General features: G+C 46.4%; 1 protein-coding gene across 2 annotated transcripts in view; it reads left to right on the forward strand.

Annotated features, from left to right (window-relative positions):
• SLC22A2 (solute carrier family 22 member 2) overlaps window positions 1-20,481 on the forward strand; it is a 32,162-nt gene continuing 11,681 nt past the window's right edge. Inside the window, exons 1-9 of one of the 2 annotated variants that reach the window (XM_045524585.2) lie at window positions 1-855; window positions 2,171-2,274; window positions 7,692-7,846; window positions 9,967-10,135; window positions 14,061-14,175; window positions 15,828-15,934; window positions 17,212-17,426; window positions 18,256-18,364; window positions 18,869-18,981. In XM_045524585.2, coding sequence (XP_045380541.2) covers window positions 445-855; window positions 2,171-2,274; window positions 7,692-7,846; window positions 9,967-10,135; window positions 14,061-14,175; window positions 15,828-15,934; window positions 17,212-17,426; window positions 18,256-18,364; window positions 18,869-18,981 — 1,498 coding nt within the window. In that variant the 5' untranslated portion in view covers window positions 1-444. The remainder of the gene's footprint in view (window positions 856-2,170; window positions 2,275-7,691; window positions 7,847-9,966; window positions 10,136-14,060; window positions 14,176-15,827; window positions 15,935-17,211; window positions 17,427-18,255; window positions 18,365-18,868; window positions 18,982-20,481) is intronic. The other variant, XM_010965779.3, reaches the window with a different exon arrangement.

Genomic DNA, 20,481 nt, shown 5'->3' on the forward strand with positions numbered 1-20,481 from the left:
GTTTCCCTGCAACCTTGGAGAAAAGGTTGGCTGTGTGGGTGAGATGGGAATATATTAATTTCCTGGACACTCAGTTTACTAGAGAAAGATTAACAGGTTCGTGATATGTGAAAGCGCTCGGGTTTCTCACCGGGCGGTACAGAGGAGGGATTGTTTGTGGGGCCGCACGAGGCAGCAACAAACTCAAGGAGCGACACTGCAGTAAACACGCCTCGCCCTGTGAGTGCTGGGGAGTTTCAGGAGAGCAGCCGGATGCACCCCGCACAGCTGGAAGCTAGCCCGGCCCACAGAGTTCTGGACCAAAGGCTGGTCGCCTTCTAAAGAATACTAATGCTCACCCTTTGACTTTTGGCCGAGAGTCGTGCTGAGCCGGCCGCTGCCTGCCTCATTGGCCTTTGCAACAGCGCAGGGAAAAGCATCAGGGCTCCTCCTGCCTGGGGAAGAATGCCGAGAGTGGATGACATCCTAGAGCACATAGGGGAGTTCAACTTTTTCCAGAAACAAACGTTTTTCTTCCTAGCGCTGCTGTCTGCCGCGTTCACCCCCATCTACGTGGGCATCGTCTTCCTGGGCTTCATCCCGGACCATCGCTGCCGGAGCCCTGGCGTGGCCGAGCTGAGCCGGCGATGTGGCTGGAGCCTGGAGGAGGAGCTGAACTACACGGTGCCAGGCCCGGGGCCGGCGGGCCAGGCCTTCCCACAGCAGTGCCTCCGCTACGAGGTGGACTGGAACCAGAGCGCCCTTGGCTGCGTGGACCCGCTGGCCGGCCTGGCCGCCAACCGGAGCCACCTGCCGCTGGGCCCCTGTCAGCACGGCTGGGTGTACGACACGCCCGGCTCCTCCATCGTGACCGAGGTGAGTGAGCGTGGGACTTAAGAGGGATGGGAAGGCAAAGAGCGCGGCTTTTCTTAGGGAAGATCCCAGGGAGGCCCAGACGTGCTCCTTGAGCTCAAAGTATCTTACAAAATCCTACTTTCCAACCAAAGCATGCAGCCTTTTACTTGTCTGGACTATGAGTAGGTTAAATTCCATCAAATTCGGACAGTGATGGTTGTAGTTTACGCAAGTCTCAGTGGTAGGAAACAAGCATATCAGACTTCCTGGAAATAACGCCAGGAAAGGGGAAATTGTCACGTCTCCTCTTCTTCTGGAAGCCCTATCCGCCCTTCCCCACTCTGCCGTCACACAGGTGGATGCCTGACAGCTCACAGAGCGTCCCTGAACCGTGCCGTACTGCCGTAATTGTCTCTCGGTGCCTAATTTTCTCTCTTTCACTTGCTCCAAGTGTCCATATCAAACCACTTGGGGGAGGAGTTTATGCTATGATACTACTGTTTTATTAAAATCTATACTTGGCTTTAACATCTAATTGTGAAATGTTTTTTCAGTAAATGGAAAAAAATAGACACTTGTTTTTATTGGAAGCAAAGCAAAATGGGGGGAGGGGGGTGAAGTGATTCTGCAAAGACAAAGAAAGCCAGTTGTCTGGCTTAATTAAAAGGACTTCTGGGATAATGTGAAGATGCTCTGTATGAACAGGTGTTTAGGTAGAGGGGCCTTCTTTAAGGCTCTAAAGTGGTCTGGTAGTTCCATGAAATGTGGTTTAACCCTATACAACTTTAAGAGGCTTTACAGCGTGGCTGATCTCGCCTGTTCATACAGAGATGAGAAAGCTGAGGTCCAGAGCAGAGAAAAGTTTTGCCCAAGACCACAGAGTGAGAAAGTTAGTTGTTAGCCCTAGAAACCAGATCTCCTGACCTCCAGGCCAGCACCTGTGCCTCCTTCAACACGGCCTCTTGTTCCAAATGACAGCAAACAGAACAGCCATCAGCAAGTTGCTCCTAATCTAAAGGCACCAAACAGCCCAGCTTCCTCGGAGCAACACTTGTATCGTGTCTGCACACCTATTTGACTTTGTGTAGAAAGGGAAGTGTCCACAGATGGAGTAATTACCCAGTTTCAGCTAAACAGAGTTTAGCCTGACAACATAGCGCCAGACGGGATGCTAAGAAGGCTGTGGACAGATCTTTCGGTTGTGTGAAGAGAGTGCGTATAAGCAAGAGAACACTGTGATGCCCTGCAGCCTCGTCAGTTCAGCACAAGGACTGTCTGCTGAGTCTCCGGGCTGAGTCATGCCTGACAGGGTTCTGTTTTCTTTCCCATCTCGCAGTTTAACCTAGTGTGCGGCAACTCCTGGATGCTGGACCTGTTTCAGTCAGCTGTGAATGTGGGATTTTTTGTCGGTTCTATGTGTATCGGCTACATAGCAGACAGGTAGGTGCAGCGCAGATGTGGGGGAATTTAAACAGTCCGTGGGAGGAACTTGGATTCACCTGCCCCTGCTCAAATACCATCCTTTCCCAGAGCACACAGACCACACTTTCCTGGCTTAATGTGACTGTCGTGACAGTCTTAGTGTTCTGCTGCTGCTTCCATAAGCATGACCAATGTCTTTATTTTGAATTCTCTGGGGTCGTAGAGGGATGTTTCGGTGCCAGGCAGCAGCATTTCCCTGTGGGTCACCCAGACGCTTAGGGTTAGAAGGAAGAGTCATAGATGCTTTGATCCCCTTTGTAATTCCCAATTCATTCTTTGGCCTCCTAGCCATCTGCCTGGCCATGCTTCTTCAGGGCCTCTGAGCTCCCTCTGGTCCTCCGCTTGCATCTGCTGTACCTGGACCGGTGTAGACCCTCCCTGTTGTTCTAGCCTTAGCCTGTGGGACTGCAGGATTCCTCAGCTGGGGTGCTGGAGCCGGATGTAATTATATGGACAGAACCTTGGATATAATTTGGTGAAAGAGAAACAAGGTGTCCCCACTGGCAGAGGTAAATATCCGCTTCTGTAATGTCATGTCCCCGCAGAGAGATGGGGAAAGACCTCTCCAAGTGGAGTGTACAGCAAATGGCCCTCTCGGATGTGTCCGTGTCTCCACGACCTAGTTTTCAGTGACTTGTACTAATTCAGCTAGTCCTATGCCCTTTATTTATCCATCTTTTTGCAATCTCAGATTCACTGTGCTGAGAGTTCCTCATAGCATGCATCTTTACTCTGCTGATGACCAATTAGATATTTTTAAGAGTCCCCAAAACGGAAAGGAACGGGAAAATTGGCTTTATTCTTGATATGCGCCTTAGATAATTTGGCCTTCTGGGCTAATTATTTAATATTCATAGTCACATTATCGATTGTTTACTGAGCGTTTTCCATGTGCCAGGCACTATGTGCAATATTTTGGACAGTACCACTCTCTTTAATCATTAGTCACCTAGTAAGAAAGTGCTTTCTAACTATATCATGAATGTATAATCTTATACTTTATTATAAACTGTGACTATCCATATTTAATTCTGCAATAAATCGTAAAGAAAATTTACTTTATGCTTGTCACTGTCCTCAACTATACCTTTGATCCAGAAAAACCCAAACCTGTGAGTTTCATATTAAATGGGGACAGAACATTTTCTCTGATGATACTCTGTTGTCAGTCTGGATTAAAACCTGCAAATGTGTTAAAAATTAATAAGGATGATTTAGTCGATCACACCTCCAGAGGCATCTGAATTTTCATGGCCAGGGCCCCTTGTGGCCTCCAGGGGGAGGGAAGATGACCATTGAAGCTCAGGGTCACAAGACAGCCCCAGGCATCACATGACTTCTGTAACTGTCTGCTCAGCCTCTGTTCAAAGGCTCTTCCTGGGACTGAGTGCGAAGAGGCTTGCAAGGTGAAGAGGAAGGTCATTCGCTTTTCCCTTTATTCCACGGAGCTGAGGACAGTGGTTTGGAGATGACCCCTGAGGTCAGGAGACACACCAACAAGGTGCAGTCAGAGTCGGCCCTGCTCCAGTGTGTGCCTGTCCAGCCCCGCTGGCCCCGGCCTCCCTCTCCTCTTCCTCCTTCCCTCTCCTCTTCCTCCTTCCCTGTTAAAGTGCAGAGACTAATGCTCAACTCGACGGAAGTGAGCGAATAGATGCCTGAACCTCCCAGCTGGTTAAATAAATGAGTTAATTATTCTCATCCCACTCAAAGAGTAGGAGACTGGTTCTAATTCTCCACTGACAGCGCATTCCTGACTTACAACCCCCAGTTACCCACCGTCTTAGATGACCTCATTATTCTGCTCTTACTGTTGAAATCTCCTGTGTGAAGCTGATCACTCCCTATTCTTCCCCCCGAAGCTGTGTGTGTCCTTCTAGTTCTTTTCCTTAAACTGTCGGAGTCTTGTTGGTTGTTGGCCCCTTTTCTTCTATTTGTATATGTGTGTTGGGGAAGACAACAGGGGTCAAAAAGGGGCACTTTATCTTTTGCAGATTTAATGCTTAGCTTTGAACCATTGTGAAGTTTACACAATGGGGCAAGAATCACGTGAAAACCCATTTTATGCTATAGATTAAACCAACATGAAATAAAATAGATTGTCTGCTATGAGGAATTTTAAAAATATGATCTAACAGCTGATTAAGGTGTCTTTTCGATGAAAACCAGGAGAACATTATGAGCAGGTTGTAAGTAAGAAGACTGAGTCTTACACCAAATCAACTTGATGAAGGTCAGTTTTGCAAATGGAAGGAAGGACAGATAAAAGGGAGAGAGGGAGGGTGTATGCTAAAGAATTTTAAATTAAACCTTTTATACAATGTCTAATTTGCTTCATCACTCAAACCTCCCAAAGAATGATTTTGCATCACCTGACACCAAAAAAGGAATCCCTCACATTTCAGGTTTTTTACTTAATGATCAGTAATAGTAAACGCTATATTCAGTGGCAGGCTTATGAATGTTTAACAGCTGACTCTCTGAAGAAAAAAGCCCCAGTTTGTAGCGTTTGGTGACCTCTGTGGTGTAAATACCCCACAGTGGTCCATTTCAAGCTACCAAGTTCCCCGAGATCACTGAACACAGAGTTGGCTAGAAATACACACCATTATGTGGTATGTCCACCACACAAATACATCAAATAGACGTAAAAAACCTCACAAGCATAGATAATGGTCAAACACAGTAAAATAATGGAAGAGATAAATTTTGCCTATTTATCACACTTGATCTTAATATAACTTTATTGTAAGTGTAAAATTTCATTTTTAATCACGGCTGTGTTTAACAGTCAGCTCACGAATTTTCTGAAAGTCTGTCCATCAGCTCTCGAGCGCCAGCACCGCTCTGCCCAGCATTCACGGCGGAGCTAGATCGAAGCAGCGTCCAAGTCCCAGGGGGTCGCAGTCAAACTTACCCAACCCTGTGAGCTCTTCCAGGGCAAGCCCTCCCCTACCTCCCTACCTACCATGTGCCAGTTGTTGTCCTGGGGACCACTCCGTGTTAGATTTCATTTAGGATCCTAACTGCCTTGAAAAGGAGCCTCTATTACCCTCCAGATGTAGAGGAGACTGGGGCTCAGTGAAATGAAATCAGTGCTTCCCCCAAGTTAATGTGCACATTAACCACTTGGGGAATTTGCTAGAATTGTGATTCAGAACCAGTGGGTCTGGAGTGGGCCTGAGAGTCTGCATTTCTAACGACTCATAGGTGATGCTAATAGCCCTAGGCCACATTCCTGGTAACAAGCAGCTGAAGGACTTTGAAGCCCGTAGTACTGGAGTCCACTCAGTCTCCTGTGTTACCTGCTTTCCATTTAACGCCTTAAGTTCTGTTATGAGAGGGGAGGAAGGAGGGGAGGTGTCTCAAACCACCTCCCCAGCAATCCAGAATTTCTTCCGGCCCTGCCTTATTGTTTTAATAGCGCTGTGCCCTTATGTGGAACTTGCTCCCTAGTGAAGTTTTCCTGCATTCGTAGGTTTGGTTTTCTGAAGGTTTCCGTGCTCCAAGTTTCAGATGGTGAGTGTTCCCTCTTGTCAGCCGCAGGATTCTGTCCGTCTGTGGAAGCATGGTTGTGGTACTTCATAGTATGCCTGAGTCAACTTCAGAATTTGTACAATTATTACTTGAGCAAATACTTATGAAGTCTTTGAGGGCAAAGGAAGGGGTTCAGGAAGGAGGAAGTGGGAAGAAAGCCTAAAATGTCATGCTGAGACGTGACTCTAGAAGGCTGGGGATGAAATGTCGAGGGGTTATATATTTACAAAAGGGAACTGTTAACTGAGACTTAAGAAATGGTGTGGTCAAAACAGAGTTTTAAGAAGCTTAGCAGTTTACATTAATAATTAATGAGACTGCTTGATCTTTAAATTTCATATTTAAAGCATTAATAGTCTCAAGTAATTATTAACGCTGAGGATTATTTTCAAATGGTCAATTGGTGTTGAAATGGTCACTAGAACATACTTGCCTAAAAGAAGAGCAGCAATTAAGAAATGTCCACTGTATGAGGCCCCAGGTTCAATCCCCAGCATCTCCACCAGGAAAAAAAAGCCGCACTGAATGTCCACTTCTAATGATGTGGGTACCCTAGGGACATCCAGTTTGAAGTGAATAAACAAAGATTAAATAAAATACTGCTTTCTACGAAGAGTTTTTCAAATATCCTCTGACAGCTGATTAGGGCATCGTTTGGAACAAAACCAGGAGGACATGATGAAATGTGAAAGTAAGAGACTGAATCTCAAGTCAGCTTTCTGGGAGCCAGCGCTGCGAAGGGAGGGAGGAGGGAGAGCTGCGTGCCGAGCTTTTTACATGTGTTACCACGCTGAATTCTCTGATCAGCTGGGTCAGATAGGTCTTCTCCAGATGAAGAAGCTGAGAAAGGTGGAATAACTCGCCTGACATCACAGTAAGCGGTAAGGTGGTTAAACGCAGCATCCCAAGTTTTCCGCTACTCTGTGTTCTGAGACCCTCTCCTGGTCCCTAAACTGATGAAACCCAAGGCCCTCAAATAACACGTGGAAGCTAGCCTGCTAGGGTCCTCCAGAGCAAAGGCCCTGTGGGACGGCCACATGGGAAGCGATGACAGTGCCACACAACAGACCGTCTCCACGGAGACAGGCAAATACCAGAGTCCAAAAGTGGTGCTGCAAATAGATGGGGAAGCCTATTGAACACTGAGTTTTGTTGTTTATAGGGGAGAGGGGATAGCTCAGTGGTAGAGCCCATGCTTATCATGCAAGAGGTCCTGTATTCAATCCTCAGTACCTCCATTAAAACAAATAAACAAGTAAATAAACCCAGTTACCCACCCCCCCAAAAAATAATAAAAATGTTTTAAAAAAATCTCAGGCCATAAAATCTTAAGCCACATGAATGTGCATGCACCAGAGACTGGTTAAATCCATCCAGGGGGCGGCCAGCCAGTGGAATCGTCTCCAAAGAGAAAAAGAACAAAGAAGCTGTTTTTCCTAAAGCAAATGCTCCCAGGTGGGCAGTTTGCTGAGACTGTTGGTGCAAAGACCCGGCTCAAGTGATGACGGAAGCCCCAGACGGGCCCCGGGGGCATTCATCACTGGTGGCCTGAGGAATGGCCCCCTCCCTGCGCACCCTCCACGGTGTGGATCTGAGAGGGGCTCTAGCCTGGGGTGAATGGGGTCATTGTGCTTCCAGTGTACACGCCAGCGCCCTGATGAAAAGTCCTGGCGGGACTGACCTGAAGTCAGGGGCTCTCTTGGTGGGTGTCAATCCGTACCTCCTGAGCCTCCATGATTCGGAGTTAGCCTCCACTTTAGATTTCCGTAACTTCCGTGAACTTTCTACAGCCTCATGAATCTGATCTCATTCTGTTCCCTTTCTTCGTTTTCTCCTGGCAGGTTTGGCCGTAAGCTCTGTCTCTTGATTACAATCCTCATAAACGCGGCGTCTGGAGTGCTCATGGCCGTTTCCCCGACCTACACGTGGATGCTAATTTTTCGCTTGATCCAAGGACTGGTCAGCAAGGCAGGCTGGTTAATAGGCTACATCCTGAGTAAGAACGCTTGCGATTGCAGCCTTGGGGCGAAAGGGACATTGCTGCAAAAATATAGTCAGTCGGGGGCGGGGGGGGGGGGGGCAGCTGCCCAGAAAAATGGACTGAGCTTCGAGACAATGTTGATTTCTTTTTTCTGTATCAGAAGAATTTCTAAATTCTTTTCAGTCAACTCATTTTGCATTCCTCTTGTAAAGAAAACAATGAAGCAGAAATGAGGGTAAACATCATGCCTTCCAAATTCTCATGTAACACTTCAGGAATTTTTGTTTTCTGTACCCTGGGGAGTTACATAGAGAGAAAAGTCCAGGCTACCAGGCTATAACAAAGAGAAAATTCAATGATGAGAAATATGTTAGATTTATAAGGGACTTGATAACTTTGAATATATTCAATCTAGAAACCACAGTGATCTTCAATTTATATGCAAGGAGACTGAGGATGCAGGTGCTGTGGTCAGTCTCAGCCCCTCAGCTAGCCATTTATAGGACCAGGAGTATCGCTGACATCCTACTTGTTAGGAATCAGAGTTACGCTTAAGCTCCATGGATTACAGGAGGATTTTGAATTATGCCAGCACGGCATCTTTAAAATAGTTATTAAGAAGAATTCCCACCATAATTAGATGTTGAGAATTTACTCCATCCTTACCTTCCCTTCGGCCACATTCTAATAGCATCATACAAAGGGAAAAAGACACTGAAATTGAAATAATATTAGCAAATCGCTCATTTCACACGAGAGAACTAGCATATATGTGCTTAAAATATTAAAATATTACCTGGTAAATTTAATCTGTGGAGTCCTGTGAGATAAAGAGGAGATGGTGCTTAACACTCCCACGTGCCTGCCGGGGTAGTCACCTGATCTATGTCTGGACAACAAAGGAATTCATGTACGCAGTTATCCGATGAGAACTTTGGTTTCTAGAACACATGACTTGTAGAAATATATAGAGTTTGATTGTATAAATTTGAATCTTAGCTTTCTCCCATTAACGTCTCTCCAGTCCTTCTGAATATCCTGAAGTGTACCTGCCACGCCCCCTCTGTCTACCTGCCACCCCCAGACCTCACCTGTGACTCCAACCACTTTAAAAGACAGACTTTTCTATTTATTGAGCATGTACATAATTTCCCTTAACTCTCTTTTTAAATACTTTTGGATAATTCACAGTAATTTATAGAAATAATTTTAGAGTGCATTTCTATTTGGCTTGCAGATCACTGAAGTCTTTAACATGATTTCCAGACATTTAAGGCAAAAACTCTGTGGTTCATTGAATATCTGGAATCTCAATTCTAGTGTCTGTGATAGCGAAATGACTATTTTCTGAATCCGTGTACCACAGACTGCATGCATCTGTCCTGACGTAGTCATGGGATGGAGAAGGCTGATTATTATGCCATGTGCAGTGTTATGCCAATAAGCCAGCTCTTGGCAAATAAAAAGCCCTCATTCATAGTGTTTTCCAGTTTCTAAGTTGTGAATACTCTCACCACTACTGATTTTAAGTTACCAATGGGTTAAAAACCAGCTTGCAAAATTTGTTATTCTCAGAAATTTTGCAAGCTAGTTTTTAAATCAGCTTTTGCAAGCCAGTACTAACCATCTCCATTCAGCCTGGAAACCTGTCACTAGGTTTTTATACACATTTACACATATTAACCGGATTGCCAAGAAAATGTTTAACTCGTGGAAGAGAACAAGTTATATCGAGCTGTTCATTTACATGAAAACCATCTACAATCTAAATTCAGTGTTTCACTTACTCATCTTGAATTATCACTGCTTTTTTTGCCCTAAATCAAAATTTTGCATGTATCTGAAATACAATTGCATTTGCCCTTGAGATTATTCTGTAAATCAGATGGTTTGCTCATGTTGGCAGGACCTTCACCCCATGTAATGTGGGATTATAAGATTTTACATTACTTAACACAACAGCAATAATTATAACAAAATAGTCCCCAAAGACATTTTAAAATTTTCAGAGAGCTGTGTAGAAAATTCTAGAATTTGGACTACTTTTCTGAGGTTGGCATTCTGGTTTCCCCATAGCTGGATGGCCAACCCACTGTTGGACTGACTTGCACTGACCGTTTAGGGTCTCTCTGCAGTTACAGAGTTTGTCGGGCTGAGCTATCGGAGAACAGTGGGGATTTTTTACCAAGTGGCCTTCACCGTTGGGCTCCTGGTACTTGCTGGGGTGGCATACAGACTTCCGCACTGGAGGTGGCTTCAGCTGACGGTGACTCTGCCCAACTTCTGCTTCTTGCTCTATTACTGGTAAGTCCATGTAGAACAAAAAGGAAATAAGCTGACATGTTTATGTCACTAAAAAGGCTGTCTTCCCCAACACACATCATCCTTCCAGCCTAAGGTTTTCTTCACTCTTCTGTGTCACAGGAGACCCAGGTCCATGTTTCACGGATAAAGATCACAAGCTTCAACCTGTCTTCCCCTCTGGAAATCAAATGTCCTTTCACTCTGAGCTTCAGAGTTTTATGACTTGCATCTCACATATTCACATTATTTATGTGGTGTTTAAATTAGCTTCTAGAGGCCATGAAACCCTTTGAAGAGATTGACAATATTACTGTTCTGATTCCGCCCCTCACAACAAACTTCAGGATAGATAGAGAAGGTGAAGTATGATACTTTTGTCACCACTTCCTACATCCATGCCCAAAGCAGACATCCCCAATCAATCACAGCAGCCTTCATCCCAGATAAGTCCAGCACGGCACCCCAGACAGACCGCACCAATCAATCAGAGTTACCAGGGCAACTGAAATATGTCTGTCACCCCTGCCCAAGGGAAACGTGGAAAGCAGTAGAAACAGCAGACACTGTCAGAAACCCCTAACGCAAGGTTACCTGAAAACGAAGCAAGACAGATGCTGGATAATCAACCAAATCCTTCTCCTATGCAAAAACCCACTCATTCCGTTCCTGGATATATACCTACCTGTCCTCCCCAGAGCTGTCTTGTCTGAGAACTAAACATCTCAACCCTTCCCAGGAAGCCTGTTTCTCCTCCAAAAGCCAGTAAAATTCTGAGAGTCATCCGTAACTCCACCCCTGTATCCTTTCTACCTTCTATACATCTCTGAATCCACCTCCCTTTTTTTCCTATTCTCATTAGGAATTCATTATTTCTTGCCTTGATTGCTGGGATAGGCCATAACTGGTCTCTTTGGCATTAGCTTTACCATCTAACCCACGCCTCACTGCATTGTAAACATCCACTTCTGCCATGTTGCTCTCTAGAATAAGTCTTCCAATAGTTTTACTCTCCTCAGAATGAAAACCTAGTGCTTTAGCACGACAGAAAAGGTCCACCTGTTATCCAAGTTCTGACCACCTCGGAAGCACCTTCCTTCCACTTTCACTCAGGAGAGTCAAATTTGATTTTCTTACATTTCTACAAGCTCCCCTCAATAGGACTGCATTTTCCAAAGATCGCTCAAGGTGAAGAGTAGAAAACAACTGTTTTAGGGGAAGAATGGAGGCAAAGAGATCAGATAGGAGACTGTTGTCAGCATCCTTGCCAGAGGGGACCAGGGCCTGAATTTAGACAGAAGTTGTGGGTGTGATGAGGAAAACTTATAAACAACTTTAATAAGGTGTCAGTGGCAGAGCTTGGTGATAGACTAAATGTGGAGGTTTAGAGGGAGGAGGTGCCTAGTGGATGGCACCCAGAGGGTAGGCTTGGGCGTCTGCGTGTTGTTCAGAAATGAGGACCAGAGAAGGAGGAGCGGGTTTGGAAGGAATGCTGGGAGATTGGACATGGCGAATCTGAGATGCTGGAAGGGCATCAACGTGCAGACATCCAGATGTAATCAAACTGAAAGATGAGGAAATCAAGCACAGTTCACGTTTGTTGTCACTATGGGATGGCTAAGATCACTCAGAGGAAGTGAACGGGGCCAGGAGCGGAAGGGGATGGGGCAGAACACCAGAAAACAACAGTTTTTGAAAGCCAAGCTGAGGACGAGGAACTGAGATGGAAGAAGAGTGAGGTGGCACCAGTGGCGAGAAAGGAGGAGTTACCGGGGCCGAGGGGCGTGGAAGTCACGGGAGGAGGGACCTGTGCAAGCCCCACCCTCTTTGAAGCCAACTCTGGTCAGCCTGTCCAGGCAGGGCCTCTGTCCCCTGCCCGGTGGCATTGTGCACAAGCCTCTATAATCTCACCTTTCACTGTTTGTTGGGGTCAACTCTTCATTTGACATTGCATGACTGGACTGTCTGTCCTGGTGGGCTGTCAGCTCTTAGAGGTCAGATAACATTAGGGATCCTCTGGACCAGTTTCCTGTCTGGGACAGGAGTCCCACAGCAAGGGCCCCAGTGGGTGACTGTCCAGCCTCTGCTCGAACACTCATGGATAACACTTTATCATCAAGCAAACCATTTCACTCTAGAACCCAAAGCTCAGGATCAAGAGACTGTTCACTGAGCAAGAGTTCACATCCCCATCAAGTTTATCCAGATTTCCTAATTCTGCACGTACAGCCTCAAAAAATTACCTTAATTTCTATTCTGCCAGGCAGTTCTTTAACTGTTTGGATATGCCTCCAAGAGTCCCTCGAGACTTTCCACTCTCAGCTAACCATCTCCACTTCCTAACTTTTCTGACTTACTCCCAAGTCCTTCACCTTCTTGGCTCTTCAGCGCAGGCAACAGTTCATGGCCGGACTGATGCCACTTCCTAAAGTGTGGGCACCAAGTGTGAACTAGAAAAATTGCCCTGCAACGTCACAGGGAGAGATTCCATGTAGTGAGCTGGGGACTGACTGCCTCTGAGCACCACACACTTCTGTTCCTGATGTGGAGTCTTTTTTTTTTTTTTAGTTTTTTTAAATTGATGCATAGTCAGTTACAACATGTCAGTTTCTGGTGTAGAGCACAATGTCCTTGTCACGCGTAAGATGTTGAGTCTTAACAGAGGAATTGTTCTTTATTCCTCTCTCCATTGCAAGCACCCCCACAAAATATCCATCCTGAGTTTCTCCTGAGCCCCGCCTCTCAAAGCAACCCTTCTCTTCCAGGGGGATGACCCCAACTGGGGCCTTTCTGACTCTTCTTCAGAACTACCAGCAGAGCAGTGCCACCACCTCCTTCCCAAAAGTCCCCTCCTCCCACCTACCCCAAACCTGGCTTCTCAAAGCAAGTGACTATAGTCCTGCTCAAGGATGTTCAGGGGCTCCCCGTGTCCTGCTAGATCAAGTTTAATCTGTGCAGGCTGGCTTTTAAATACTAGTACCATCCGATCTCAAACTCTTACCTCATTCCTTTGGGAGATCAGGTCTCAGAATTTTATATGTATATATTATAATGGATTGGAGCATCCCAGGATTTGGGTATCCACAGGAGTTCCTGGAACTAATTCCTCCATGGATACTGAGGGAGATAGATACATATATATGTATATGTGTATACACATCTTCTTTATTCATTCATCTATTGATGGACACTTGGGCTGCTTCCATATATTGGTTATTGTAAAAAAAAAATTGCTACAGTGAACAAGGGTGAGCATATATATTTTCAAGTCCTTGTTTTTGGGGTTTTTTTTGGATAAATAACAAGGAATGGAATTTCTGGATCGTATAGTAGTTCTATTTTTACTTTTTTAAAGGAATCTCCATACTGTTTTTCACTGTGGCTGCACCATTTTACATTTGCACCCACAGTGCAACCCTTTTCTCCACATCCTCGCCAACACTTATTTCTTTTCTTTTTGATAATAGCCATTCTGACAGGCGTGAGATGATATCTCTTTGTGATTTTAATTTGCTTTTCCCTGGTAATTAGTGATGTCAAGCATCTTTTCATGTGCCTGTTGGCCCTCTGTATGTCTTTTTTTTTTTTTTAAGTGCCTAGTCAGATACTCTGCCCATTTTTAAATTGAATTGTTTGGGGAGTGTTTTGCTATTGAGTTGTATGAGTTATTTATATATTTTGGATATTAACTCCTTATCAGAACTATGATTTGCAAATACCCTCTCCTGTTCAGTAAGCTGCCTTTTCATTTTGTTGATGGTTTCCATTGTGGTCAAGCCCCTTCAGGCTTCTATTTCTTTACGGATTCAACCGAACCTCACTGGGTAAGATCCTTCCCAGAAATCTGATTATGACCATTCGGGGGAAGGGGTTCCACAGGGCTTCCCCACCACCTGACAGCACTGATAACACTTGTTCTCTGCCCTAGGTGTGTACCTGAGTCTCCGAGGTGGCTGATCTCCCAGAAGAAAAGTGCTAAAGCCATGAGAATCATTAAGCACATTGCAAAGAAAAATGGAAGATCCCTGCCTGCCTCGCTCCAGGTGAGCCAGCGGCTGAAGCATCCACTCAGGGGACAGTGAAGAAGAGGATTTGGGAAGCCCACTCCCTCTGTACAATAGGAGCTTCCTGTTGTGCTGAGATGTGTGGTTCCCTGGTAGAATATTTTAAGCTGATGGAAAACATAAAACTAAAAGGAAACCGAAAACCACTTACACATCAAGTGAGGAGCTTCTGCCTTGCTCACCTCAAGACTGTGCTGGTCCTCACGCCCTAGTCCCCGGCATCCTGTTTGCCTGTGTCTGTCGGCATCCTCGGGGAGGGACATCTTCCCCAGAGGGAAGATTCTTCAGACACAAATCATTTCTTAGAATGTTAAAAATTTGGGATAGAGATTATCCCAAAATATTTTAAGCAATCCCCTGCTGCCTTCTTTATTTTTGTCTAATTGAAGTACCGTCAGTTACAATGTGCCAGTTTCTGGTGACCAGCACAATGTCCCAGTCATGCATGTACATACATATATTCATTTTCATATTCTCTTTCATTGAAGGTTATTATAAGATATTGAACATAGTTCCCTGACCTATACAGAAGAAAATTTTTGAATCCATTTTTATGTATAGTGGCCATAGAAGAAATTACTGCCGTATCCGTTTTCTCTGCATTTAGTGTTTTGCCTTTTGCAGAACTCAGCACTTTCAGTTTAAACCTTTTCGTCTGGCAGGACCTGGAAAAGAGAAAATCAAGCTTATTAGGAAATTCTGTAGAAATAAGAGCAAACCATTTCTGATGAGGCTCTAAGACAGGAGACCTGTAAGAATTTGAGATTCACATGACGTTTAGAATGAGGATTCGGGAACTCAGAGGCCTCTTTTCTTCACTTCCTCTGGTTTCTGGGTGATTGGAATACATAGTTTTTCCCACGAACAATTGGCATAGCAGTGATCTGAGGTTTTAGATCCTCTCAAACTGGCCAGGGATCAAAGCACATGTGGGTCACTGTCTCACCCAAGTTCAGAGTTCGTGTGATGGCAGTGAGTCTGGTCATTGCTGGTCTTCTGGGGATTTCTGCCCCTGGTTCCCTGACCTTCTCACACTGCCAACTGTTGCTTTAGAAGGAGGCAGAGTGGAGCGGTTCTCAAAAGGGCTCTGCTTTCAGAGCCATAGAGATGGAATATTCACCTTCTGTGTTCTTCTAGAGCGGGCTTCTCAATTCTGCACCCAGGACTCGCCTTGTGAACATGCAGATTCGGGTTCAGTCTGGCTGGACTGGGGCCAGAGATGTTTCATTCTCACGAGCTCCAGGCAATGCTGACGCTGGTCTGAGTCCCAGGGTCTCAGAGCACAGCCTCCTGACCGTTGAACCACACACAGTCCGAGTGGGCAGAGGAGGCGTGTCAGTGTCAACCCTCCGGGCTGTTGGGCTGGCTCCCCCCCTGTGCTTTTATCAACGGTGCGTGAGTTACCTCCCTTCTCTGTGGTGCAGCTTCCTCTTCTGTGAAATGGGGTGAAAACATAGAACCTAACTTGTGGGGTTGCTGGAACAACGAGGTGAGCAGATGTGTGTGAAGGGCTTAGCTCGTCCTGGACGCGCAATACTCACTCAGCACTTGTGAGGCATTCTCGTCGTCCCTGGGTGACAGGGACACCAACAGTAAATATACAAAGCCCTTCCTGTTGTTTCTATTCTTAGAGCCTCCGACCCGATGAGGAAGTTGGCGAGAAGTTGAACCCTTCATTTCTTGACTTGGTCAGAACCCCTCAGATAAGGAAACACACTTTGATCTTGATGTATAACTGGTGAGGAATACTTTTCACTTTGCAATCGCTCCAAATTCTTTTCACTCCAATTATCCACATAAAGGGAGGAACCAAGGGTAACTTCAAAGCCTAGCCTGTGTCCAGTTAGCATCAGTGGTGGATGGCAGGGGGGCTCGCTGATAGCAGGTTTTCCTGAAATCATTTTTCTCAGGAGTGTTGAATTCAGCCTACAATCCCAACATATACATCACTACATTCTCAACCCTGGCTTTGCCTTAGAATCACGTGGGAGATTATAAAATACCAAAGCTTCCCCACAAGGATACGGTTTAATTGGTCAAGAGAAGGACCCAGGAACCAATACTTTTTCAATTCTCCAGGTGATTCTATACGTAGCCCAAACAAAGTGAATGATTATGAGTGTAGCTAGAGCTCTCCTGATGGTGCTAGGCTGACAAAGAAATGGCTTTTTCTTTTTCTTTTCTGCCTGGAGAAAATGAATAAACATCCGAAGAAGAATAAACCGTAAGAATAATCCACTGGCTCCACAGTCCAGTAACTGAAGCTTGTCCTCACCGTGTGCAGGCTGCCCTGTGGGCTCCCACCAGCCCTCTTCGGTGGAGCAGACTTTCTCTCCGTCTGCAGCATCTCTGGGATGACTCACACCAGCCAAAGGGAGAGCCACAATCACTCACAAAAGCAAAGCTCGTCAGGGATTAATTTAGCAGCCTCCGCAACATTACGTGTGAAATGCATCAGTGAAGTTCCACCTCATTATCCTTCCTTCCTTTTCTGGATAATTGTGACTCTTGCTGATTATCCCCATCTTCTCCATTACAATGAACACTTTTAGTCAACAAAACTAGAAACATCATCAAAATGTTGTTTGTATCACGTCGGAATACAAGTCATCAGGAAGTGGGGGCTCTACTCATTTGGGAATTTGGTACCCGTCTGGTCTCCCAGTTTCCTAAAATTTGGATTGAATAGTCATTCCTTGTGATTTTGATGGTACTGGAAGACCACAGAGAGGAATTATTAACAACCACTAATAACCTGATTCACTTTTATTCAATAAGTCACTCTAGTAAGACGCCCCTTCTTGCCTTTCGGTTTCGCCAGGGAATGTAGTCCTGCCTCTTCCCCTTTCCTGGGCCCAGGGTCACAGCCAACCACCAGAGTGGGTCAGGTAGAATGAAAGCAGTGAAATCGAGGGGAGAGCAACGAGGAGATGACAGAGAGAGGTGGCCTGCGATCAGCCGCTCGGGTCTTTGCTCGTGGTGCTTGGCTTGACCCGAGCTCTCCTCTCTGCTCAGGTTCACCAGCTCTGTTCTCTACCAGGGCCTCATCATGCACATGGGCCTCGCCGGGAGCAATATCTACCTGGATTTCTTCTACTCTGCCCTGGTTGAGTTCCCAGCCGCCTTCATCATCATCCTCACCATTGACCGCATAGGTCGCCGGTATCCGTGGGCTGCAGCAAATATGGTGGCAGGGGCAGCCTGTCTAGCCTCGGTTTTTATCCCTGAGGGTAAGAATGGGGTCCTGTCTTCCAAGGCCCTGAGCAGCAGGGGTGTCACGGCCCTCTGATAGGAGGACCGTGTAATTTACCATCCAAGTCGATTTGGAAAGAAGGAATGCAGTATCTGGGGCCTTCCTGAGCCAACCCATACGGCCACTCTGCCTTTAAGAACAGTCACGCCCAACGGTTGCCTGATGTAATATTCTCACGCCCGCTGGTTCTCTGATGTAATGTAACAAGAGAGCCTGGGCGGACCCGGGCTGCAGCCCACCAAGCTGGCCCAGAGCAGACAGCACGGGCTTGGGGGCAAGCAGCCCCAGCACGATAATCTTATTCCATCATTTCCTTGACCTCCCTGCAGAATAAAGGAGAAAACTGAGATAAATGCTGTCCATGAATGACTCTTCAGTTCCTTTCTTTCCTCTTAAAATGCTTTCTCAGTGAAGGGGAGCAAAAACCTGTGTAACAGAATCCTATTACCAACACGGGGCTTTTTGTAATCTTTCAATTATTAGCAACTATTTTTAACATGTCCGTATCTTGCTATTTCTTTTGGGCGACCTCTGTAGACTAACATGGGCGCCGCTTTGGAAGCTGGGGTAAGTCTGCTGTCACTCATGACTGAGGGCTAAAGGGTGGAGAGTGCCAGAGCTGTGTTTGAGGTTGAAACAGACGTGGGGAACTTTGCTGGATTTTCTTGAGACTCTAGAGGAACCGATTGTGCATTCTTGTTCCCTTCTGGAGGGCACACGTTCTCCTTGCGAAGCCCTCTCTGGAGCCCTGTTCTGAGACCAGGGGGCATGCACAGCATGTGTAAGTGATGTGTTTCTCCTCTCAGATCTACTGTGGCTGAGAGTTACAGCCGCGTGCTTGGGGCGAATGGGAATTACAATGGCCTACGAGATGGTTTGCCTGGTCAACGCCGAGCTGTACCCCACGTTCATCAGGTGAGTACCTTTTCCTCAGCGTGAAGAGGGCAGTTGGGACGTTTATTTACTGATGAGAACAACCCCAGGTGCCAGCAGAAGACCCCTGCCTTTTCAAAAGACAGGATAAGGGAGGATGAGAACATTTCACGGCAGCAGCCAGCCGCACCTCACACTTGCAGGCTGGGGTAAAACACAGAAGCCGTGTGATGAGAACAGAAGAGATGGAATTGCCAGAGGGCTTACCAACTGGCCACGGGAGGGAGCGGTCAGAAGCGACCCAAACACAGAACGGAGCAGGGGAGCCAGGCGATGGCAGTAAAAAGTGAAAATGCCCCCAATTAAAAGTCTTCAAGAAACTTAACATAAAACAAGTGCAACAGAACATGGATGGAATTAGCATGAACATTTTCTTTCCATTCACACACATTTTAATGATTTGGGGGAGTATCTATTCACGGCGGGGTGGGAGGTAACCACTGTACTGTGACAAGTAAAAAGTTACACTACTTTCCTCCATTTCAGGAACCTTGGGGTCCTCGTCTGCTCCTCCATGTGTGACGTCGGTGGCATCATCACGCCTTTCCTGGTCTACCGGCTCACTGGCATCTGGCATGAGCTCCCGCTGGTGGTTTTTGGTAAGAAAACCTCAGAGACGCCTTTGAATGATAACCTATTTTTCTAGGGGCTCCATTTTTCTACCTCAAAGTAGGCTTCATGCCTATAAGTAACTAGTAAATATGCCCAGTAATCGGTCCTATTGCTGTGTATTACTAATAGTGTTAGCAGCCAGTGGTACTCAGTTATGGGAACCCACTAGGACTCATGCCCATTGAGGTGCAAAGTCAAGGGAGAGTGAGATGAGGCTCCCCCTGAGGAAGCTCCTCTCTTCTCACTGATTTCCGCCCTCCTAGGGTCTCTTTGTCCAAGACTTAACTCTTCCTGCCTCTTCTGCGAGGAAACATTCAAACTCTTTTACTTCATCACTTCAAAGAAAGGTGGTTAAAATTTTGCAAAGGGCAATTTCAAAACCCAGGGGAAATGAAGATCCAGATTAAGAAAATGCATTAGCACAATGGGAACAGCCGGGCTGGTGTGGGGCATCCCCGTGCTCAGAGTCCTCAGCAGTTAGATTTGAGGAGCTGGAGCACAGCGCCTCCCTCTGACCCTCAAGGATGTAGCAATGCTGAGCCCGCCCCTCCCTGACCAGGCTGCAGGATAGAAGATGGGGGACAAATCTAATGATGAACACGTGCTGGACGCGAAGTCTGAAGGCTGTGGATGGGGACTGGGAGTCCTGGGCACTTCTGGTCACCCAGCATCCATTCCTTTCCCCACGTGGTAGACCAGAGGACGGAGCCTCTCCACCGCATCCACATGGACACATCTCCAGATTCACACACACAACAGCCACCTTCTCAACATTCGCCCAGATCCTTGATGCACCCATTTCAGTCTTCTCTAGGACTCATTCTGAGCCTTTCTTTTAATTTGACAAAAATGTAATACTTTTCCCCATGGGCATACCAGACTTGCTTCATGTTGGGGGTGGAGTGGGGAGGAAAAGCCTCTCTCAGACACACGCCCGCCCAGGGGACAGCAGATGGCTGTGCTCCTGGTACTGTGCATTGTCATACACAAGTGTCTCTGCTCTTTCCTTCTTCACAAGGGATTTGTGAGGGGGACATCTTTCCACTGCTATAGGTCTGCCAGCCAAAGTTCCAAACCGTTGACAGAACTCACCCTCAAAACAGACCCAATGAATTTCTCCACATTCCAACTTAAGAACAACAAGAAAGCCAGAGCTGATAGATCACGAGCTCTTTATCTTGAGATGATCATGCTTTGGCCACAGTGGCTGGCACTGCCTCAGATTCCTTCCTTCCTCGCTCAGCGCTGGCTGAGGGGCCTGACCCCAAGGCCCCCTTTCCATCTTGGGACGCGCCGTCCCCCTTCCACCTCAGTCCCTGCCGCGCCCCTAGGTGGGCAGTGAGTGACTCATGGCTCAGCGGCCTACTTCTGAGTAGAGTACAGATACTCCGTGTTTCTCTAAGTACCATTTGACAAAGAAATGCACAGGCCAGACCCAGAGGAACCAGTGCTGTCCCTTTCTTGGGTCTTACGTCCCCTTGAGAAGA

Source organism: Camelus bactrianus, chromosome 8, assembly GCF_048773025.1.
Source record: "Camelus bactrianus isolate YW-2024 breed Bactrian camel chromosome 8, ASM4877302v1, whole genome shotgun sequence".
NCBI lineage: Eukaryota > Metazoa > Chordata > Mammalia > Artiodactyla > Camelidae > Camelus > Camelus bactrianus.